At 36.6% G+C, this 25,823-nt stretch overlaps 1 protein-coding gene across 13 annotated transcripts in view; it reads left to right on the top strand.

Annotated features, from left to right (window-relative positions):
• The window catches only part of dab2ipa (DAB2 interacting protein a), a 212,658-nt gene that overhangs the window by 168,680 nt on the left and 18,155 nt on the right, over positions 1-25,823 (top strand). For all 13 annotated transcript variants that reach the window (XM_017357419.4, XM_009303797.5, XM_073910098.1 and 10 more), the window contains 6 exons: positions 6,431-6,575; positions 9,070-9,214; positions 12,431-12,667; positions 14,498-14,699; positions 16,499-16,677; positions 20,209-21,100. In XM_017357419.4, coding sequence (XP_017212908.1) covers positions 6,431-6,575; positions 9,070-9,214; positions 12,431-12,667; positions 14,498-14,699; positions 16,499-16,677; positions 20,209-21,100 — 1,800 coding nt within the window. The remainder of the gene's footprint in view (positions 1-6,430; positions 6,576-9,069; positions 9,215-12,430; positions 12,668-14,497; positions 14,700-16,498; positions 16,678-20,208; positions 21,101-25,823) is intronic.

Genomic DNA, 25,823 nt, shown 5'->3' with positions numbered 1-25,823 from the left:
ACAGGCATTATATTTTAAATGACATTCAATAAAAAGACAACTATTTTACATTGTAATAATTTTTTACTATTTAACAGTTGTTACTGTATTATCAATCCCATAAATGCGGCAGAATAATTATAATCATAATAAAGCTTACTGATCCCAGACTTGGGACTGTTACATTAATAGTATACATTTTATTATTTTTGGATTGTTGTGGACACCTGCTTAAGAGTCTGAATCCTCAGAAGGGTGCTTGTAGAGATGTGTAATAATGACTCAGACACTATCTCTGAAAACACAGACGTACATCTGCAGCAGATCATTGATCGCACGCCAGAGCATCAGTAGAAATCATGGCCAGCTTTAAAAACACGCGTCTATGTCCTTTATAGAGATTCTGCTGACAGCGGAAGCACAGCAACACTCGCGTTGATCTTTCGCCTCTCTAGTATGACTTACAGTAGGGTTTACTGTTATCAGATTATGTTTTCAGTGCTGGTGGAGTAGTATGTTTAGTAGTTTGTGAATTGTATAAATTCATGTAAACCTCTTCTGGAGGTTCAAATTCAAAGGATTAAATTTGACATTTCATTAATTCACACTGTATTTAATAACTGAATAACCGTTTATTCACTGAAAAAAAGTGAAACTACCGTGTCTTTCATTCAAAGTACATTTTCATTTTGGCTTAAGTGATAAATTATGGTTTATGTGGATTTCTTTATTCAATATACCTTAAAGCAAAAATAATAATAATTATAATAACAATAACTTTAGTTTTTTACCTTTGAATCAATGTATTTTTTTTTCCTTAGGCAGAAAAAAAAGTTTAATAAATATTAAAATGCATTTTTCATTTTCAAACAAGTCAAAACTAATTTTAGGGTAATTTATCAATTTAGCTGTAACAAATTACAGTATTTTTTAAAAGTTATTGGTTAAAAACTACTTTGTACTGTAGTAAAAAAAAAAAAAAGTAGTGTCTTTATTTTAAACAATAATCATTCATTCATTTTCTTTTCGGTTTATTCCCTTTATTAATCTGGGGTCGCCACAGCGGGTTGAACTGCTAATTTATCCAGCATATGTTTTACGCAGCAAATGCCCTTTCAGCCGCAACCTATCACTGGGAAACATCCATACTGTACACACTCATTCACAAACTCACTCAAGGTTCATTTTCAAGTGGTGCTCGCTGCAGAGCAATTTGGGCGAGCTGAGCTCCATCGAGAGGGAGCTTGAACTTGAGCTCCACCTTTTTTGCACTTCTTCTACGAGTGATGTCACTGGGGGTAGGGTTAGGGGTGGGGTTGGTGTACGCATTAAAACAGCTTACAGGAGGCAGAGCGAGAGCTCATGCTCCCCCTCGCTGGAGCTCAGCTCTGCTCAAATGGCTCTGCAGCGAGCACCCTCTCTTAATTTTAGCATACCCAATTCACCTATACCACATGTCTTTGGACTTGTGGGGGAAACCGAAGCACCCGGATGAAACCCACACGAACACAGGGAGAACATGCAAACTCCACAAAGAAATACTAATTGACCCAGCCGAGGCTCGAACCAGCAACCTTCTTGTCTTAAGGCGAAGGTGCTACCCGCTGCACTACTGCGTCCTTACCAATATTTTTACTTTTATTTATAAGTACTTTATTTACTTTATTAAGATAACTTATAGTTTGATAAAAACAAAAACATTTTGCTGTAACAAATTATAGTATCTTTTAGAGTTGGTTCAAGTTGTTGTTGTTGTTGTTGTTCAAATCAATTCAATTCAGCTTTATTTGTATAGCGCTTTTACAATGTAGATTGTGTCAAAGCAGCTTCACATAAATGGTCATAGTAACTGGAACAGTGTGGTTCAGGTTTTAGTGTTTAAGTTCAGTTCAGTTCAGTTTAGCTCAGTTCAGTGTGATTTAATCATTACTTGTTGTTGTTGTTGTTGTTGTTGTTGTTGTTGTTGTTGTTTCATTGTTGGAACCCAAAATAGATTTATAAATCCTTGTTAACCTTAATGCTTTTCATGTTTCATGTTTAGTTTTGTAACTATGATAATAATAAACCTGTTCTATACTATTTTGACATATTAGGTTATTTGTTTTAGCTTATCACATTTTATTGTTACAACATTTTGTTTTTATCATGAATCCAATCAATTCGTTCATTTATTTTCCTGCGGCTCAGTCCCTTGTTCATCAGGGGTTGCCACTGCGGAATGAACCGACAACTATTCCGGCATATATTTTAGGCAGCGGATGCCCTTCCATCCGCAACCCAGTACTGGGAAACACCCATACACTCTCACATTCACACACACACACTCATACACTACTGCCAATTTTGCTTATCCAATTCTTCTAGCGCATGTTTTTGGAGCACTCGGAGGAAACCCACACTAACACGGGGAAAACATGCAAACTCCACACGGAAATGCCAACTGACCCAGTTGGGACTCGAACCAGCAACCTTCTTGCTGTGAGACAACAGTGGTAGCCACCGTGTCACCACAATAATCATTTGATCACATAATAAAATTATCTTTACATATTGCTACAACACCGTTTGCCCACTTGATCACTTATTTTGTGTATTTGATAAGTAAATGTGTCTCATTTGTGCATAAACAAATCTGTTAAGCTGAATGACAACATTATTGGAACACAGAAACAAATACCAAAAGAGTAGTTACAAACAAACAGGCAGATTTGTGGATCAGGGGGAAATAGCTTACTTTTACTTACAGTAAGTGGCGTTATTTGTCACAATTCAGTAAATTAACTTCCTGTCATTACAGTTCAAAGTTTCAAAAAAAAAAAGAAAGAAGTGCACAGAATCTGATGATGATCTTTCCCTGAAACTTTAACTGATTTAACAGATTTTTGACATCATTTGTATTATTATAAGCTACAACTGAGCGATTCCTTAATTGATAACTTCCATAAATATTCTAACATATTGTATGGCTTTAAAAGGCTTGACACATAGCATTAGAGTGTTCCTAATAAATGATTTTGTGTGATTTTTGTAGCTCGGAGTTTACACTGTAAAAAAAATCTGTTAATTAACAGTTTCTATATTTTGTGTTTTCAGTTGATTTACGGTTGTGAATTGCATTATGGGACCTTTATCTCTGACTTTTGATGGTAAAAATTCAACTCTTCAGTTCAAAAAAAGTTACTTTAATTGCCATTTTAGTAGTTCGAGCCTCGGCTCAGTTGACGTTTCTGTGTGGAGTTTGCATGTTCTGCCTGCGTTCGCATGGGTTTCCTCCGGTTTCCCCTACAATCCAAAGACATGTGGTACAGGTGAATTGGGTAGGCTAAAGCCTGATTTATACTTCTGCGTCAGGTGACCGGCGTAACCCACGGCGCAGGCAACGCGTGTGGCTGTGCATTTATACTTCTGCGCGCTGTCTCTGCCGGTCTGCAATAACACTTCCGAAACGCTAGTTGGCAGTGAGGTGTAAATGTTCCTCTGTGTCAAGTTTCTTCGCTAGTTTTTTGCATTTCCTGAACACTTCCGGGATGTACAAGTGGCTCAAACTCGCTCATTTTGAGGCAGGAACCGGCGGACGTGCAACAACTTTAACTATGAGGTAAACACAAAACAAAACTTTCCATCCGGAGCTCCTTCACGGGACTCCACACTTGTAAACAATCGCTCGCGCGGCGTCGCGCCATTCGCGCGCCTCTCGGTCCCGCCCAGTCTCGTCAGCACTACCAAGCCGACCAATCACAGAGCTTATGCTACGCGTCGTTGCGACGTGTAGTTACATTTTTTGAGAGGTGCACGTCAGTGACGGCGATGGCCACGGCGAAGGGCTATGCGTCAGCGCCGTAGCATACGCCGGTGTTTGACGCAGAAGTATAAATCAGGCTTAAGTTGTCCATAGTGTATAAGTGTGTGTGTGGATGTTTCCCAGAGATGGGTTGCGGCTGGAAGGGCATGCGCTGCGTAAAAACATGCTGGATAAGTTGGCAGTTCATTCCGCTGTGGCGACCCTGGACTAATAAAGGGACTAAACCGACAATGAATGATATAATATAAGAAATAATATATAGTGAAATAAATCTATAAATAACAGAAAATGTACCAGCATTTCATTACAAGGTTTTTGTACCTTAATATACAGCACCAACCCAGACAATATATCTCTTTAAACTATTAAAAATGTTTTAAAAAGTCATTTATTTCACTGTTTTAAGATTAAAAGTTATGAGAAGAAAGATCAAGATCCCATAATGTGATTTTAAAATGGGAAAAATAAAAACATGAATCACAAAATACAGAAGTCTGCTAATTTACAGATATTTTTACAGCGTAAGTAAAGCCCATAGAGCATAAAAGAACTCTCGGATGAGAGCAGATCATTAGCATGTTTACTGGATGTGCTCAGCTGAAACTGATTACAGAAACCGTGAAGGCGGAGCCCAGACGTAGGATACGCATGGTGAGAGAGGAAAAACAGGAAGTGAGGGAGCAAATTTCACAACGATACCCAGGGTAAATCCGATTGAACTACACGACGTCCATTATGCCACAATCGATACGGTATCAGCGCGTATGACTCATCTCCCCTGCTGGATATCCATAACCGGCTCCATCTGAAACATGCTCTGACTGGAGCCGCAGTGTCTTCAGACAGCGCTGACACTCATAGACTCCAAAGCAAAAATAAAAAAAGGCCTTGCATCCGCCCATCACATGCATTTGCTGTTTTCCAGGTCAGTCAGTCCGACACCCGGCTGCCTGGTTCAAAATCAAACGTAGAACTTCAAAAACTTAGTGATCAAACATGGGCAGATGGGGAAAGAAAGGAGGAAAGCAGACAACATACCAGCAGCAGCAGCACAGTAGACATCATAAAAACAGCCTGTTCCTTTGAGATTTATTGTGTGGACTGAAGTCAGGCTTGTGTGTCACTTTTATATGCAATAAGTATGAACACTCTGTCAAAACATAGGGATAACCAATAGGTTTATCTGACCAATGACAGTTATGGGAAGTGCCTAACAATTTGCAACTTCAAGGGATAGTTGACCCTAATAAAAATTAGGTAAATATGATTGCATTTGCTATGCTTCTAGCTAGGTTACAGTAATATTGTTCAAATGGAAGGAAAATGTTCTCCAAACTATAACCAATGGCTTCTGGAACTTTTACACCACTTGACCGTAGAAAAAATACTTGGCAACCTGTTTTAGATCCCATAAAGATAATGGACCCTTCGATTATTTTAAAAGAGTAGTTTTCCTTATTTCTTTCTTTTCTTTTATATTAGATATATACTGTATATTTTACTTAATATAATTATTCATAGCACTGTCGCCTCACAGTAAGAAACCCACACTAACACAGGATGGACATGCAAACTCCACACAGAAATACAAACGGACCCAGCTGAGGCTAAAATCTGCGACCTTCTTGTTATGAGCCGACATCACTACCCACTGCGCCACCGCACTGCCTATTATTATTATTATTATTATTGTTGAATATTATTGTTAAATATTATTATTAATATTATTAATAGCATTATTATTATCATCCTTATTATTATTTACATATTATTATTCAAATATTGTTATTATTATTTAAATACTATTATTCAAATATTAATATTTTTAATAAATGTATTATTATTATTACTATTATTATTATTAATAATAATAAATATTATTGTTGTTGTTGTTGTTTTTGTTTTTTAAAATAATAGGTGACGCAGAGGCGCAGTATGTAGTGCTGTCGCCTCATAGCAAGAAGGTCGCTTGTTCGAGCATCGGCTGAGTCACTTGGCATTTCTGTGTGGAGTTTGCATGTTCTCTCCGCATTCTTGTGGGTTTCATCCGGGTGCTCCGGTGTCCCCCCAGTCCAAAGACATGTGGTATAGGGTATTGGGTAGGCTAAATTGTCTGTAGTGTATGAGTGTAAATGAGTGTGTATGGATTTTTTCCTAAAGTTGGGTTTCAGCTGGAAGGGCATCCGCTGCGTAAAACATATGCTGGATTAGTTGGCAGTTCATGTGGCAACCCCGGATTAATAAAGGGACTAAGCCGAAAAGAAAATAAATGAATGAATGAACAATAATTATTATTATCATTATTATTATTAAAAATAACCATTATTATCATTATTATTATTAATAATAATTATTATTATTAATATTATTGTTTTGTTTTTTAAATATATAAAAATTTTTAAAAATATTATTATTGTTCTTGTTGTTGTTATGTTTTGATCACTTTAAAAATAATAAGTTTTTTTTTTTTTGGTATATATGTCAATATATAAATTTGTATCTTTTTATTGCATATTTGTTTGGGTTTTGTGGCAGCACGGTGGCTTAGTGGTTAGCACGGTTGCCTCACAACACAGAAGTTGCTAGTTCGAGTATGATATTGAAATACTACAAAAGTATTATTTAACAAAACTGTTTTGTCCCCCTCAGGACTTTCTGACTGATCTGATGATGTCTGAGGTGGATCGTTGCGGAGACAATGAGCACCTCATCTTCCGTGAGAACACACTGGCCACTAAAGCTATAGAGGAGTACCTGAAACTAGTGGGACAGAAATACCTGCAGGACGCTTTAGGTAAAGACACTGTTCTTTTGTGTGTGTCTTTCTCTGTGAAATGTATATTTAATAGTCATCTGGATCAAAGCAGTCCAGTACATTTCCTCACAACTTCTGCAGTGATTTTGGACCATTAAATTATGCTAAGGAGAAAATGGAATCAATAATTTACAGCCTTTTTGTGTGTGTGTGGGTGTGTGTGTCTGTTTTTGAAGTTATTTTTTAATGATTTAAGATCATGTCAAATATGAGGATGAAATCAAGCAAGGAGGGGAAAGCTTTGGGCTCAGTTTCCCTTAAAAGTGCTTTTTTGATGCTGGGAAAAAACTTTTCTAAATTGCAGTCTGTGAGGAAAGTGTCAGCGTTATATAAGCATAGCACAGTTAAAGTTGAAGAGCCCCCTTTAATTTATATGCATGTATATATATATATATATATATATATATATATATATATATATATATATATATATATATATATATATATATATATATATATATATATATATATATATATATATATTTCCCAAATGTTGTTTAACAGAGCAAGGAATTTTTTCACAGGATGTCTGATCATTTTTTTTCTTCTGTAGAAAGTCTTATTTGTGTTATTTCAGCTCGAATAAAAGCAGTTTTTATTTTTTTAACACTATTTTAAGGTCAGAATTCTTAGCCCCTTTAAGCTAGATTTTTTTTTTTTTGATAGCCTACAGAACAAACCATCTTTATACAATAATTTGCCTTGTTACTGTAACCTGCCTAGTTAACCTAATTAACCTAGTTAAGCCTTTAAATGTCACTTTAACCTGTATAGAAGTGTCTTAAAATATATCTAGTAAGTTAAATATTATGTAGTCATCATGGCAAAAATAAAATAAATCAGTTATTGATGAGTTTTTAATGAGTTTAGAAATTGGAGGAAAAAATAAACAGGTGTAATATTTCAGAGGGGCTAATAATTTTGACTTCAACTGAATATATTGTGAAAAAAAGCAATTCATTATTTAGGTGATTTCTGTGCATTATAAAATAAAAACAAATCTTTAATTTAGTTATCATAAAAGCAAATGTGATTAATTTTCAGTCGATTCAAGTACACAGAAAAAAACTATGATTGATTGAATTTACTAAATTTTAATTAGGTCAGTGGATGCAAACAATTTATATGGGCTGATTTTAAACAAACTAAAAATTTAGTAACGTTCAACTTAATTTCTTTGTTTAAATTCAGCCCATATGAATTGTTTGTAACCACTGACCTAAAAACAAATGAGTAACTCCAATGAATCAATTTTTGTGTTGTTTAAGCTCTTAAAATAAAGCAAATGTTAAAATGCATCTCATCTGATGATGTTTGCAAATCTAAATATATTTTAAAGGTAATATTAAATCTTAAAGGGCACTTATGATGAAAATCATCTTTTGTAAGCTGTTTGGACAGACATGTGTAGGTATAGTGTGTCCACAGTCATGTTGGAATGATATAAAGACAATAAATCTCTTTTTTTTTATTTCCTGACATTCAAATAGGATCCAAATCCCTCCCATTTTAGGGCTCAGCACAACATCATGTAGAAGTGAGGTTTCCCCACCCACCAAATTGATTGACAGCTGCGTATTAACATGTCTCCGTAGTATGCATATAATCATATTCATAAGACAGGACTGACATGCGCAAAGCAAGTAGCATTAAGATCTGTTTGACTCGCTGTGATCATCATCAAATGTGATCAAGAATGAGTTTTACAAGCTTAAAACGCTTCTAAAACAGTGCAAGTTTGCACTCAACTACAGAAATTTACCGTCTTTATCACCACAGCCACATGTCAGTACATTTATAAAAGAAGAAGCTTCAATCTCGGTTTGTTGACTTTAAATCAGGTTGGTTTTGTACATTAACGTAACAGATATCCATACAGCAGTGGATATTAACATGCATACTGTCACATTTGCCGTGCAAAAACAGTGCAAAGTTAAATGCACACACTGTGTGTGTGTCCGCTGTATGTGTGCTTGAACTTTGTAACAACACTGTGTAACTCATCTTTGCAGAAAGGCTTGAATTAACTCCAAACTCCAATACATCAAATAATCATTGGGAAAGTTCTTACTGTAGGATTTCTCATAAACGTTATGTGAGATCTGCTTCCTTTATGTCTGTCACTGTGTTGTTTATCTGTCACAGCCGAGCAGGAGATTGAGGCGCATACTGACAGGCACGTGGGAATGGTGGGTGGGGAGAACTTGCATTAAAGGCAACAAAAACAGCTACGTTGGGTTTAGAGCATAAAACTCAATATTCTAAAAGGTATAATAAATAACCTGATGGGTGTTTTGAGCTGAATCTTTACAGACACATTCTGAAGACACAAAAGACTCATCTTAAATCTTGAAAAGGGGGTAAAATAAGTGCCCTTAAATGCAACTTATCCTTTATGCAGCAGTACAGTACTGCAGCGAGCTGCTCTCTGTGCTAAATAAGGTTTTTCCACATTTACTTTCATTTATCCCAGGTGAGTTCATTAAAGCCCTGTATGAGTCAGACGAGAACTGCGAGGTGGATCCGTCTAAATGCTCCTCCAGTGACCTGCACGAGCACCAGAGCAATCTGAAGATGTGCTGTGAGCTGGCTTTCTGCAAGATCATCAACTCTTACTGGTAATTCCATCAAATTCACCTCTCATATCAGAGTCTGCACACAGCATAGAGGAGAGTAGATGTGTCCTATAGAGCAAATTCCTTTAAATGCTCCTCCCTTTATAGGAATTTGCTCTATAGGAAACATCTTCAATTAACACATTAAAGGATTGTTTCACCCAAAACTGAAAAATCTGTTATTAATTAATCACTACCACCACGTCATTCCAATCTCCTGAGACCATGTTCTTGTTCATCTTCGTAACACAAATTAAGATATTTTAGATGGAATCCCAAGCAGCGATGGTCCTGACACACTCAAAGTCCAGAAAAAGTAACCAAAAACATTGTCAAAACATTCCATGTGATTTCAGTGATTCACAGTGTAATTATGAAAAGCTCCAAGAACACTTTTGGGTACCAAAATTACCGGTAATTACAACTTTATTTGCGTACAGTATATCTTCTCTCACACATTGGGACATGGTGCGCATTTTATAAAGGCTTTACAACTGTGAGCATGGTCTTGTTTTAACAGGTTATTTGGTGCACAAAAGTGCTCTTGGAGCTTTGTATGATTGAACCACTGACCTTCGGTGTCTGTGGAGGATCAGAGAGCTCTCAGATTTCATAATTAAATTAAAATATCTTAATTTGTGTTCAGAAGCTGTACAAAGGTATCAGGGGATTGGAAAAACATGAGAGTGAGTAATTAATTACAGAATTTTCAATTTTCGGGTGAAATAATCCTTTAAAATGGGTAGTTCCAATATTCAATATATCCAATATATAAGGTTCCAGATAAAACCTCCATATATATATATATATATATATATATATATATATATATATATATATATATATATATATATATATATATATATATATATATATATATATTTATATATATGTATATATTTATATATATATATATATATGTATGTATGTATGTATATGTGTGTGTGTATATATTCCCCTGTTATATTATTATTGTTTTTTTAGTTTCTTAATTTCATGCTGATCATGATTGCCAATTTTGTCTTTTGTCCAAAAAGCCCATGATGCCTGCCTGGCATACTAAGATTAATAAGAAGTGAGAGGTCTCCATCTGTCCTCACAGAGACTGTGCTATTCCTCAGTCATCACCTACAAACAGTATCTGCAGAAGCATGCTGAGAAATGAAATTAGTCTCTCCTGCAAAGGCCTGGTGCAGGGTATCCCTTCAGGGGAATGCAATTTTTCTGCCTTCGAGGGGTATCTTTAACTGAATCTTGTTGCGTCTCACTGTGCTATAGTTTTTATGTTCCGCTGTCTTCAAAAAAGAGCAACTTAAACGGCAGATTGTGGCGAGCCGGAGGCCGCAGCAGGAGACGTCCTTAAGGTGCTGATGTGAAAATTGAAGGCGGACGTAACGATTTAAGGGGGTAGCAGTGAAAGCGTTGTGGGAGACGACGTGTCCCGTGTTGTTAACACTTAATTAAATGCACACAGTGACTGTGATGCGATGTGGGAATGCTGAAGCGGGTGGGAGTTTTGTTGGTGTTCGGCCTGTTTGTTGTTAAACAGTTACTCAGCAGTGCTAGACAACATTTCGGCTCACTAGCGCTGGTTTACAGTCAGCATTTATCGCCCTCATGTTGTTCCAAACCCATGAACTGGTATTTTTAGCTGTGGTTATATCAACTTTTAAAGATTCAGCTAAAATGAACATTTGTTGGAAGTGTTTAGAATACATTACAAGAGGGGAAGTGCCCTTGTTTATTTTATACTGTTCTCCGATGTCCACTTATAAATTTTTACATTAAAAAAACAGAAATACATTATTTTAATGTGTTATTTTGCTATTTTTCTGGCCTGTTTTGAGCTCATTCATTAATGGGCATTGATTTAGGTTTAAAACACATAAAAACTCTCCACACATAAAAACTCTCCACACATAAAAAAACACATCTGCAATGATCTGACAGACAAAGCAATAGGGAATAGTACTAAAAGATTACTTAGTGGTGTAACATTAGTCTTGGATCCAATGTAGTTGGTCCAAAGCCATCTTTTAGTTTCAAACATTCTGAAATTCTAAGCATCGAGATACGCATTGTTTGTAAACAAATCTGCAGTAAGATGAAGTGAACAAAGCAACAAGTTTCAATGGACATGGTCTGGAGCTTCATTAAAAATAAAGTTCATCCACACTTTCCAAAAATGTGATCAGACGTTGTAAAATTGTGTTGTCTTCAGAGCATCCTTAGCATTTGATTTCTGCATAGACTTGCATTTGTCTCTCTCATTATTTATTAACTACATCATAATTCGTTGGATCGAGCTAAACAAACAGAGTTAAGCCACACTGTTTTGTTAATTATTATGTACTATAATGTAAACCTGTATTTTTTTTCCAGATTAGCTTCAAATTAAGCTGGTTTTAGACTAATGAGAAAGTGTTGAGTTCTGAAACGTACAGGATACATTTATAGCAGCTCTGCACAAGAAGTTTGGCCAAAGTAGACATAGTCGTGCCCAAATGAGCCTGATTTTTCTCAAGGTTTTTTTTTCCCTTCACTTACGTCAATTGGTAAAGTTTGTTCCTCGCCACTGTTGCCACTGGCTTGCTGGGTTTGATTTTTGTGGAGCTGCGTATCAGTGGATTTGCTCTTTAGTGTTTGGACCTTCAGCTGTGAATTAAACCACACTGAACTGAGCTAAACTGAACTTAAACTCTGAAAACTGAACTGACACCGTTTCAATTTACTGGAACTTCTATGTTAGGCTGCTTTGACACAATCTACATTGTAAACGCGCTGTAGAAATAAAGATGAATTGAATAGTACAATGAGCTCTATTCCCCCTGTTACAAAGCAATGATGTTGGAAAAGAAAGCCCAGCCTCCTACTTAATAGTCCAAATTATTTGGAAGATTATCAACAAACTGAAATAAAAGTCTCAGCAATTTCTGGGTCTTCTAGCATTTATGGGATTTGTGATATCTCACTTTTAACCCTATTGATGTTTTTTAACCATTTAACTGGCATGCATTGTAACTGCCTGGTTAGCCTTTTGTCCATAGGTTATAATTAAAACAAACTCAAAACAACTCAACATTTGCGTGCCTTAGAATGATGTCAGAAACACAATTTGACCAAAAAAAAAAGGTTTAAAAATGTTTAGAGTGGAAAAGTTAAAGGGTTAAAACAAATTTTTGTTTTCTAATCAATCAAATTATTGTCCTTCCACTCTAGTGTGTTTCCTCGGGAGCTCAAGGAAGTGTTTGCGTCGTGGCGGCAGGAGTGCAGTAGCCGAGGACGGCCGGATATCAGTGAACGCTTGATCAGCGCGTCGCTCTTTCTGCGCTTTCTGTGTCCTGCCATCATGTCGCCGTCACTCTTCAGCCTCATGCAGGAATATCCAGATGACCGAACTGCCCGTACACTCACACTCATCGCCAAAGTCACACAAAACCTTGCCAACTTCACCAAGTGAGTGTTTTTTTTTTAGCTTGCTAAGTGAGGATGGTTAACTGGAAAAAAAAACTTGCAATTCATTAAATCTAGCGCTGGGATTAAGCACATCCAAAATAAAAGTTTGTTTTGACATTATATATGTGTGTGTGCTATGTATATTTATTATAAATTCCCACATGCATGCATATATTTGACAAAAGGTTTATTCATATTTAGATATAAAATATATATGTATATGATACAAATTATATATAAATGTAAATATTTATGTTAAAAAAGGTTTTGTATAGTTTTGTTTCTATGTATGTGTGTATCACATCTACATAATAAATATGCATAATACACACACACACACACACACTCACCGGCCACTTTTGTTAGGTACACATTACTAGTACCAGGTTGGACCCCCTTTTGCCATCAGAACTGCCTTAATCTTTCGAAGCATAGATTTAACAAGGTACTGAAAATATTCCTCAGAGATTTTGGTTCATATTGACATAATAGCATTATGCAGTTGCTGCAGATTTGTTGGCTGCACATCCATGATGCAAATCTCCCATTCCACCCCAAAGGTGCTCTATTGGATTGAGATCTGGTGACTGTGGAGGCCATTTGAGTACAGTGAACTCATTGTCATGTTTAAGAAACCAGTCTGAGATGATTCGAGCTTTATGACATATGTGCGTTATCCTGCTGGAAGTAGCTGTCAGAAGATGGGTACACTGTGGTCATAAAGGGATGGACATGTTCAGCAATTGGTGCTAATGTGCCCAAATTGTGCCAAGAAAATATCCCCCACACCATTACACACCCACCACCAGCCTGAACCATTGATACAAGGCAAGATGGATTCATGCTTTCATGGTGTTAATGCCAAAATCTGATCCTATCATCTGAATGTCGCAGCAGAAATCAAGACTCATCAGACTAGGCAACGTTTTTTTCAATCTTCTATTGTCCAATTTTGGTGAGCCTGTGTGAATTGCGGCCTCAGTTTCCTGTTCTCAGCTGACAGGAATGGCACCCGGTGTGGTCTCCTGCTGCTGTAGCCCATCCGCCTCATGGTTTGACATGTTGTGCATTCAGAATTGCTCTTCAGCATACCTAGGTTGTAATGAGTGGTTTTTTGAATCAGTCTGGCCATTCTCCTCTGACCTCTGACATCAACAAGGCATTTGTGTCCACAGAAAGGCCGCTCACTGGATATTTTCTCTTTTTCAGACCATTCTCTGTAAACCCTAGAGATGGTTGTGCATGAAAATCCCAATAGATCAGCAGTTTCTGAAATACTTAGACCAGCCCGTCTGGCACCAACAACCATACTAAAATCACCTTACTTAAATTACTTAAAAGTCACTTAAATCACCTTTCTTCTCCATTCTGATGCTCCGTTCAGCAGCTCCGCAAACTGCAGCAGATCCTTTTGACCATGTCTACATGCCTAAATGAATTGAGTTGCTGCCATGTGATTGGCTAATTAGAAATTTGTGTTAACGAGCAGTTGGACAGGTTTACCTAATAAAGTGGCCGGTGAGTGTATATTATGTTAAAACAAACTTTGTTTTTATTTTAGCCCAGCACTAATTAAATCATAAACATACAAAGTAAATCAAAATGTTCTAAAATCACTTTAGAAAAATAGCATCTATAAGATACAGAAATGCTTCATAACACTTGCAAGACTAACAAACGAGCATCATTTGTTTTCATGATGGTTATGTTAATAACATAATGTGCAATACTATTTCTATGCTTGTGGTTGGTAATGTAAACATAAAATGTAAACAAGTTTTATCAGGTTTCATCAGAAAAAAAAACAATTTATTGTGTTTTATGGTGTAGGTTTGGCAGTAAGGAGGAGTACATGTCCTTCATGAATCAGTTCTTGGAGCACGAATGGACTAACATGCAGCGCTTCCTGCTGGAGATCTCCAACCCAGAGACCATCTCTAACACAGCAGGCTTTGAGGGTTATGTTGACCTGGGCCGTGAACTCTCGTCTCTTCATTCTCTCCTGTCTGAAGCAGTCTCACAGCTCGATCAGGTAGGGGTTTGCTTTTCAACGAATATAATAGAAATAGAAAAGAAAAGTATGAAGTTAAATTCAAAATTACTCAATATTCAATATTAATATTATTCAATATTATTTCTTTTTCTTTTTCAAACATTTCGCAAAAAATAATTAACATAGCATGGATTTCCTATAATATTTTTTCTTATTATTTGTTTCATTTTGGCTACAATAAAAGCAGTTTTATATTTTTTAAAACCATTTTAAGGTCAAAATTATTAGCCCCCTTAAGCAAAATTTTTTCGATTGTCTACAGAACAAAATCATTATTATAGAATGGCTTGCATAATTACCCTAATGTCCCTAGTTAACCTAATGAACCTAGTTAAGTACTTAAATTTCACTTTAAGCTGAATACTAGTATATTGAAAAGTATATAGTAAAATATTATGTACTGTCATCATAGCAAAGATAAATTAAATCAGTTATTAGAGATGAGTTATTAAAACTATCATGTTTAGAAATGTGTTGGAAAAATCTCTCTGTTAAAAAATATACAGGTGGGCTAATAATTCAGGAGGGGTAGTAATTCTGACCAACTGTATGTTGAATAAATTAGGTATTTCTTCTGTAATTTACTAATTCATCTAGTTTTTATGTGAAATATATTAAAATGGAAGTTTACCATGGAAGTCAATGGTTACCAATTTCCAGCTTTCTTCAGAATATCTTCATTTGTGTTCAACAAAAGAATAAAACTCAAACAGATTTGTGACAAGTCAAGGGTCAGTAAATGATGACAGAATTTTCAGCTTTGGGTCAATCTTTAATTATGTTATGTTGCCAGATTTTGCTAAAATAAGAACAAGCCCTAATTAAAATGAATCCCAAACTCTATATTATCAAAAAAACACACATACCGAAATATTGTGGCCTGCACCTGGCTACTTTATTAACTTCATAAACTGGTTTGCTTAATCCCAAAGAAGCTTAATAGCATTTGCTTAAAATATCTGGACATGGCAACAAAAGTGTGAAGAATATGAAGAAGCCCTTTAAATGTAAACAAAACTCAACTTCTGTGTCAACAGTAGCTCATTTAAAATGGCAAATAAAACCTTTTTATTAGGCCAGGAACCATGTATGGTAACTTAATAGACTTGATTATTTTTCATTTATTATTTTAAGTCAAGGCTGCACAGTTGCTCAGTGTCTCCCAGCAAGAAGGTCACTGGTTCAAGCCCCAGCTGGGTCAGCATGTTCTCCCCATTTTGCTGCATGTTTTTTGGAGTTGTGGGGGGAACCAGAGCACCCGGAGGAAACCCACACAACTCCAAAAACATGCAGTATAGGTGAATTGGATAAGCTAAATTGTCCGTAGTTTATGTATGTGTATGCGAGAGTGTATGGGTGTTTCCCAGTGATGGGTTGCAGCTGGAAGGACATCCGCTGCGTAAAACATATACTGGATAAGTTGGTGGTTCATTCCGCTGTGGCGACCCCTGATTAATAAAGGGACTAAGCCAAAAATATATTGAATGAATTTTCAAGTTTAAAAGTCTTGTAAAACACTACACGTACAGGTTTTTTTTATTTTAATGAGTGCTCTATAAAGGGTTAAAGAACAAATCTTTCGTCACAGTAAAATTCATTTGTTCTGAGTGTAAATAATTGCAAGAGCGAGTCTTCTTCCCTAACATTAGGTAAAGCAGTTTACTTGCATATTTGAATGCAGTTATGCTAAAATTATATAGTGTGTGTACCGCCACTGTGAGCTCACACTGCTCTAAAAGTTGGATTGCAGACAGTCACAGTCCTCCATTGTGTTGTAGACTACCATCACCAAGCTGGGACCTTTAGCTCGGATCCTGCGAGATGTGAATTCAGCCCTTACAAACCCCACCGGAGCCCCTGTACCGTCTCCCACTGAGCGTGTCGGGTCACCTAGTCTACCTAGCAGCAGCCTGTCCACCGGTCTGCAGAAGATGGTGATGGACAGTGAGATCACAGGGTAAGTCTAGGTTAAATAATAATCTTATGTTACAAGAATTTCTTCTTTTTTACGTTATTTAGATTCTAAACTGAGTAAGTGCTCACAGAAGATGAATAAACATTTAAAAAAACTCCCTTAGATTATGTGGGCTCTGGGATGTGATCCATGCGAGTTGATGGCTATTCGCTGTGGCAGTCTGTGAAATGTGGAAAATACTTTTAAAGCACTTTTATATTTAGGTGAGTGTCTTGAATGTGACAGTGTGAAATGTAAATTGAGCTGGGGGAAGAAAACTGCAAGCTAGTAAAATCTTCATCATGCTGTTGTGGAATAGGGTAAAATTGAAGACGAGAAAATGTGTCCTGACTCATATAAAAATCCCTGCTCCTCCAATGATCACTTTCAGGGAAGATTACTTGCATCTGGTAATGACTGCACATGTTTTAATAAGTACTCTCAGATCTCTTTATACATATATTATTCTCTTACACTGGGATTGTAGAGTTTTATTACATAGTTTTAAATCAAAAGACATTTTTTTGTCAGTGTTCAGACAGCTATCATATCAGCACACATTCATTAGCCATGAAAATTAGCTAGATCAGATGTGTCATGGGCTGCATAGGAATTGTACTCTCTCTTGCAATGTAGGTATTTATTTTGAATAAGCAATTGCTTAGGACTTCTAAAATGTTGCTTATATTTTTAATGTTTGTAAAAAAATGTATGTACTGTGCATTTCTCATGTTGCTAAGTGTCCTAACATCAGTTGCATTGCTTTATTGTCATTCTTAAATCATTTACTGGGGTCTCTTGAGATAGAGAAAACTCCCTGGAAGTAATAGGTCAAGGGTTGTTTTTGACTATACTTTTAATATAATTATAATACTTAATACTATAATTATAACACTTATTTGTCAAATATTCTGTATAGTAAAGTATAGACATTTATGCTGCTATTCAGTAATTTAATATATTGTGATAAAGAAAATAATGTGGCACTTAACAGTGCTGTGAATAATAGTTATTTATTATTTAAACGTTTAGAGTTCCCTTTTAGGAATATTCTGACGGTTTTATTAGTGGTGGTTCATTAATGCTTGAAGACTTAAAAGGAGATATGTATATATGTATATGTATATATTTGTGAGTGTGTTTGTGTGTGTGTGTTTGTGTGTGTGTGTGTGTGTGTGTGTGTGTGTGTGTGTGTGTGTGTGTGTGTGTGTGTGTGTGTGTGTGTGTGTGTGTGTGTGTGTGTGTGTATATATATATACAGTGTATTTGTTAACTATCATAAGGCTCCATTTGTTAACATCAGTTAATTTAACTAAAGTCGATGTAAGAACAGGGTGACACAGTGGTGCAATAGATAGTGCTGTAGCCTCACAGCAAGAAGGTTAGTGGTTCAAGCCTCGGCTGGGTCAGTTGGCATTTCTGTGTGGACTTTGCATGTTCTCCCTGCGTTTGTGTAGGTTTCCTCCGGGTGCTCCAGTTTCCCCAACAGTCCAAATACATGCGGTATAGGGGATTTGGGTAGGCTTAATTGTCCATAGTGTATGAGTGTGAATGAATTCAATAAATTTTTTTACTTAACTTTAACATAACTATAATATGCCTATTTCACACTGTGAAATTTAATGCATTAAAGTTTTCTAATGAGACTTTGGGCATACTCTCACTATGTACAGTTGCCTTGAACCGTGCCGAAGCGCAGTTGTCCCCTCTTTCCCAACGGCTTGCACTCACATTGCATCCGAGACAGAGTACGCTTTTGTCATCGATGGTGCGCTGTTCAGTTGAACAGAGAGAAGCGCTCTCACTCAACACAGTGGATGTGCTTTAGTTATATAGTTTTGTATTATTTTTAGTCGTTACGGATGCAGTGACACACAATCAAATATTTTGCAGAACAGATCCACAACTTTTGCATTCATAAGTTATCATAAAAGCCCTCACACTGCAGATATTAGGAGGTTTGCTGTCGTGCAGTGAGGGGTTTGCGCCTGTAATAAACTATGACAGTTCACGTTCATTGAAAAGTAAGAATGATTAATAAACTCATCTGAAACAGTCCCTTAAAAGTGACGTTGCGTCTTCAGTTTCGGGCTTAGGCACGATTTGCGCTCACACTAAAAGCGTACCACGCCAAAGCCTAACCTCTGGCACACCTCTTCCTACCGGGCCAGGGCCGGCCAACTGAACCGCACCTGGGCCCGATTTGGAGCACTCATACTTGTCAAACAAACCAGGAAACGCACCTGGTCATGGTTTGGATAGCATAGTGTGAGTGCACCCTTAATTGCATATACATGTTCAGAATAAATAAATAAATAAATAAATAAATAAATAAATAAATAAATAAATAAATAAATAAATAAATAAATATTCAATATATTACAAAATAGGTAACACTTTAAAGCAGGGGTGTCCAAACCGGCCAAAAACCAACCTTGATTGAGGGCTATGAGCCATATATATATATATATATATATATATATATATATATATATATATATATATATATATATATATATATATATATATGTGTGTATGTATGTATGTATATATATATATATATATATATATATATGTGTGTATGTATGTATGTATATATATATATATATATATATATATATATATATATATATATATATATATATATATATATATATATATATATATATATATATATATATTACATTAAGTTTGCCAAGGGTAATTTCCTAATTTATTAGCTAATATTAAAAATTACCAGAAAAGTAGAAAAAAATAAAAAATAAACAATCACATTTATAACACAATGCAATTCAATGTTTAATATAGTCGAGCTGCTCTTGGCTTTGCCTTGATTTGCTCGCAGATGTCTTGTGCATTGTCCTCTATTTGACAAGTGACAGTATTCACATTTTAAAAGTCTGATTCATTTATAACATTTATTTGAAACATTTCATTTCAGTTGGCTTTTTATTGTTTTATTGTTCAGTCACAAAACAAACAAACAAAAATTTACGTTGAATTTGTCAACGTTAATCTTACAATCTCTGTCAAACCACCTTCCATTCCACATTCCCATCCCTGCTCCCACTCTTTTCTGATGGGAGGGTGGGCCAAATCAAAGGTTACCATGGGCCAACTTTAGGCATCTCTGCTTTAAAGTAAAACAGTAGGTATTTTAGGTTATTCTGCCTGTTAAAGTAATCTTTTTTGCAGCTCAATATATTGATGATACCATGTATCATGACAAAAGTTTAAGCAATTAATCACAGCAAGAAATTTTGAGAGAAGCCTAGTAAGCAAGTGCAATATGTGATTTCTGACCTAGCAGCCCTGCAGAGTTTAGCTCCTACCAAACTGAAACAAATCCTAAACCACGTGACCAAGGTCTTTAGACACAACAGAAACTTGTAGATAATTTGATTGGAGCAGAACTCTGCAGGGCATTGACCTTCCAGGAGAATAATTGGACACCCCTGAGCTAGATAATGAGTTTAATTTGAATAATAAAAAAACAGCTGTGATCTTCATTTTGTCCTGTCATCTTTTGGACAGGCTGGTGGATTTCACTCGACTGCCCTCGCCGACCCCCGAAAACAAGGACCTGTTCTTTGTCACAAGGAATTCTGTGATTCAGCCGTCACCCGCCCGCAGCTCCAGTTACTCCGAGGCCAACGAGCCAGATGTTCAGATCCCCAACGGTAGCAAGAGCTTGTCAATGGTGGACCTGCAGGACAGCCGTTCTCTAGAGAGCGCTGCCAACACCTCCTTCAGTGACCCCATCAACGACAGCCAGGCGTCTGCTGGCCAGAGCGCAGGAATGTGGACCACCCGCACCATAAAGGGCAACACGCCCAGTGGTCCAACCCTGAGGAGAGCAGGTCAGACCCCCACCACCCCGAGCACAGAGTCTGCCCCAGGAAGGTCCCAGCTGCTTGCCCCGCTCTCCTTCCAGAACCCTGTGTACCAGATGGCCGCCGGATTGCCTGTGTCACCCCGTGCAGTGGCCGATTCAGGATCTGAATGCCAGAGTTCCATCAGCAGCAATGCAGAGGAAGCAGCTACCGCGGGGCCAAAGCACCCGTTTATAAGCCAGTCCAGCACAGGGGCGAGCGGCGGAGGGGGCAGTAGTGGGGATGAATTTATTCAACGTCCTGGAGAGTTTACACGTCGACAGCTGTCACTTACAGAGACCCAACACCAGACCAATGTACCGCGGCAGAACAGTGCTGGCCCGCAGCGCCGGATAGACCAACCACCTCCAGCCATTACAAGAGGCCGCACTCCACCAAACATGCTCAACACTGCTCCCTATCCACGGCCCTCCAGTGGAAGTATGATGTCATCGTCTCCTGACTGGCCCAGCAGCGGCACTAGACTGAGGCAACAGTCTTCGTCCTCCAAAGGGGACAGTCCAGAGTCCAAGCAGCGCACACTACACAAACAAGTGAGTCCATTTGAACACTATTTCTCTAGTTTTCATAAATGTGTCTATTTCATTTCATTATTTAAAACTGAAGCCATAATGTTCCAAGTATGGTTGCTGTGACCTTGTGCAATGATGTCACTAGAAACGATACCAATTAGATAGGGTTCTTGTTTACTAGTTAGCCCAATCAAGTAGGTATGACTGCAGCCTCCTGCAGACCTCTAGGTGGGAGGGACTTATGCTGCAGTTAGGCTGGGTTTAGGGGTGGTGTAGGTACTGTATAAACATTAATAAAACATAACAGGTCACTGTTAGATTGGGTCTAGGGTTGGGTTTAGGGTTAGGGTAGGTGTAGACATTCATAAAACACAGTAGGTTGGACTCCATGTTATGTACAAGATAAATGAAAACTCCAGGAGGTGTGTTCAGCCCCCTTGGAGCTTAAGTCCCACCCACTTTGAGCTGACCAAACCATTTGAACCTGGCTCTGACCTCCATTTATACCCTTCTCGGCCTAATTGCAAATACACATGTGACAATTAACTAAAAGCAAACGTGTTAGAAAAATAAACACTTTACACTTAAATGTTCTGTATAAGTTTTTGACAATTCTAAAGCATAAAATACCATAATATGTTTGCAAATATTTAAGAAACATGCCACTTGAACAATCTTGGTTATCTGAAAAACAATGCTGAAGTCAGATTTTCTGCTTTGAAAATGTGTTACGTGCCAGAATATCTGTCTTTGTTTTGGTTTTAACACATTTAACATAAGTAAAAGCACATGAGGTTTACCTGAGGTAAGCATTGCCAGTTTGCTGTTATTCAGCTGCAAGCCATTTCTAATATATTAATTTAAGGTGTTGGTTAGAACAAAAACTCTATCGTGTGCTGTTACTTTTATATAGAACATGACTTAAATCAGCCTTTAGGCTCGATTGTCAGACTCGCTTCTGGTGGTCCTCAATCTGACAACCAATGTTTTTTTTAATCCAGGAATGTAATGTAAGTTCAACCGCTGGGTGTCAAACTTACATAATACACATATAAACGTACTTCAGCATGTGAATTAAAATAAGTACTACCTAAAATTATCTAAATCGTTTATGGAAAAAGCTCATTTGAAAATGTATTTGTTACATTTGTACAATTTTTTTATGATATGTGCTGCAGCCACCCACCAGGAAGCAATACAAATGTTTTGGCTTTATTTGGTATGGTTTATATCTTGATGAAAAGATCATGTCATATTTAATATGATATTTAATCATGTCATATTCATGTCAATTATGTCAATTTAATTGTACTCATCAGAAATATAATTTTAGTGCAAATTTAAATCATCAACATTTAGTTTACCAAAACCCTTGTTGTTGATTTATGCAGATGTTGTGTTTCACTCACTTTATTCAGTCCCTATGTACCCAAATGATTTTAATTTGTATAAAACCAAATATTGTCTAAGAACTTAAAACAACTGGTAGCCATAATTGGATGGTGTTTTCAGTCATTTTGACTACACTTGTCATTTCTACACTATTTTGAGAAGCTTTTTAGAAAACAAGTATGTGTATAATCAAGAATTTGTTCCCTCATTTTAGTAGTTACTTGTGTTAGCCAGTACTCATTTTTGGGTATTTACACCTACCTAACTTTAAATAGTAAAAGTCCTTGACCCCAGTGAGCTACAAACAAAAATTAAATATCATTGGAAAGAAGACACTTTGAATCCATCTAGAAAGTTTCATGCTAAAAAAATATGAAAAGTTATATATTATGAAGTAATGAGAAAGAAAAATTGTAGTGTTTTTAATATTTGTTTTTTCATAAACAAACAAAGCCTAGTCTCTCATAAGTTTATATTTCAAATTTAATAAAGATAGCATGCAAAATAAGATTTCTGTAAAAGGTTTTCTGAGACTATATCGGTGTCCTACTTGTCCTCACCGCCAGAGGCATTTTAAAAATTACCTTCCCAATATAAAACAGTAACAGTTGCTGAGTAATTTGGTCTACCTTCACAGTTCATATATCTTTGGAAAGAAGACACGTTAGGCTTTATTATTCCAGCATCTAGATTTTATAATGTTCAAAACAAAAACAAAAAAAACCTATAGATTCTTAAGTAGTGTAAAAAACTTGCACAACTTATCCAGCAAGTTTTTACGCAGCAGATGCCCTTCCAGCTGCAACCCATCTCTGGTAAACATCCACACACACATTCACACACACACTCATACACTACGGACAATTTAGCCAACCCAATTCATCTGTACCGCATGTCTTTGGACTGTGGGGGAAACCGGAGCACCCTGAGGAAACCCACGCGAACGCAGGGAGAACATGCAAATTCCACACAGAAACACCAACGAAGCCGAGGCTCGACCCAGCGACCTTCTTGCTGTGAGGTGACAGCACTACCTACTGCGCCACTGCTTCGTCCAGATTTTATTATTTCATAAATATATGAAATTGGTCCTGGAGCAATACAGAAAAGTTATAAGTCAAAAGCCACACGTCTCCTGGGTATGTGTTTTATATTTTGATAGCAATATCATGCAAAATAAAATTTCGGACATAAAAACACAAAATAACTAATTGGAAAGTAGTTTCTATTCCAGATTTACAAATGCAATAGATTTACATTAATAATGGCCAGAAAGCCAATAGAAACGACATAACGAGGATGCAGGGCAAGCACTGCCCATGTTTTGCTCTCAGTTACTGCCTAATCAATGTTGTTACGGCTATAATCAAGAAAAAAAAAAACACTTTTCCAAGTTCCAAGATATGATCATTTTCCAAGATTTGGGATTGTGTTTTAAAGTCGATCACATTCTTTGTGTCTCACTAGATCCATGAGTTGCTGTATTCCCAGAACTCATTTAGAAACCACTAAATTAGCTAGCACTCGGCTGATATTCTTAAAACAACTTGGCACTTAGATCTCTTGGGGGTTAATGAGTCTTTCGGTGCATCGCTACAATCAAACAAGGCTCTTAGGTTAGGATGAACAAACGAAGCCCTCTTGCCGTCAGAGGTGAAAGGAATGAGCAGACAAGCAGAATTAATTGCAGGCTCTGCGCTAGTGATTAAATGACTCCTCGCATTGTCCAAACTGTTCCTTTGAAGTCTGCTGAATAAATCTTCATTAAAAATTGATCAAGCGTTTTTTTTTTTCTTTCTTTTATTTTCCAGCAAGCGTTGTTGTCACCTTGAAAAGTTTTAAGGCACTTGTTTGTGTGCATGTTTTTGTGCACGATTGATTGCATACTATAGCTTTTACCAACCCAATTATGAAAAGGATGTGATGTTTTGTAAAAGTCAAAGAAGTGATCTATCTGTGATTTTGTTAATTCTCTTTAACTTTTTTAATGGAAAGTAAAAGTATAAAGACATGCTTTCCAAGGTTTTACTGACAAACTTTAATGTATTTTTCAAATATAAACTTATTTATGGTGGCAACACACTCCAAACAGAGGCAAAAAGAAGTGTAAAGGTTACAGAATATCCAGATTAATCCATTTTGAAACATTCCATGAGCAGATAAACTAGTAAAATGTGTAAGCTTCAAATTGAGCTCAAAATAGTGCATCTCAATCTTTGTTAACAAAGCTTGATCATATGTTATCATTTCTTTCGACAACTAATGTAAATGTATATGTACAGTAATATTGTGAAAAGATTCATGAAATCCAGTGAAATCTCTGCCTTTGTAGGGCAATGCTATGGTGCTGTGTTGAAGGGTATGACAATTATTAAATAAATTAAAATTATGTTATTAATTACTCACCCTCTTGTCATTTTAATCCCCTGAGAACACCTTCAGAATACAAATTAAGATATTTTAGTAGAAATCCCAGAAGTCTCTTATCCATATACAGCTCGAGATGCTCAAAGTTATGAACTTTGGAGGAACCAAAAACATTTCATGTGACTTCAGTGGTTCAACTCCATAATTTGACTTTAGTCAGCTCCAAGAACACTTTTGTGCAGTAAAAATAAACCCTGTTAAAATGACTTTGCATTAGGTAGGGGTGTGCATTTACTATGGGAAATAAAATGCTTGTGTTGCATGGCTGACTCATGTTATACTGCTCATGAGTAAGAGAAGACAAAAATGAAGTTGTTTTTATGTTGTTGTTGTTGTTTTTCTTTGGCACACTAAAGTATTCTTGGAGCCTCATATGAATACAATTGAACCACTGAGGTCATATGGAATGTTTTGACAATATTTAGGTTTTTTTCCGGACTTTGACCATCTCTAATCTTGGAGTCTATGGAGGATCAGAGAGCTTTTGTGTTTCATCTGAAAAAAAAAAATCATGAAATGACATGAGGGTTAGTAATTAATATAAGATTATTCATTTTTCGGTGAAAAAAATCCTTTAAATAAAGCCAAATGGGTTCAGCAAAACTGCTGTCACTGAACAGTCTACGGCAGTGGTTCCCAACCTTTTTCTTTGGGGCCCCCCCAATAAACATATACAAACATTGGAGCCCCCCCACCATATAAATACACACGCACGCACGCACGCACACACACACATATGTACTGTGTGTGTGTATATATATATATATATATATATATATATATATATATATATATATATATATATATATGTGTGTGTGTGTGTGTGTGTGTGTGTGTGTGTGTGTGTGTGTGTTTGTGTAATATTAATATATAGTAATATGTATAGAAAATATTAATTAATCAGTTTTAACTTGTCTTGGCCTTC

Source organism: Danio rerio, chromosome 8, assembly GCF_049306965.1.
Source record: "Danio rerio strain Tuebingen ecotype United States chromosome 8, GRCz12tu, whole genome shotgun sequence".
Classification (NCBI taxonomy): domain Eukaryota; kingdom Metazoa; phylum Chordata; class Actinopteri; order Cypriniformes; family Danionidae; genus Danio; species Danio rerio.
The sequence above is the reverse complement of the archived record's forward strand: the minus strand, read 5'-3'. Positions and strand labels throughout refer to the sequence as shown.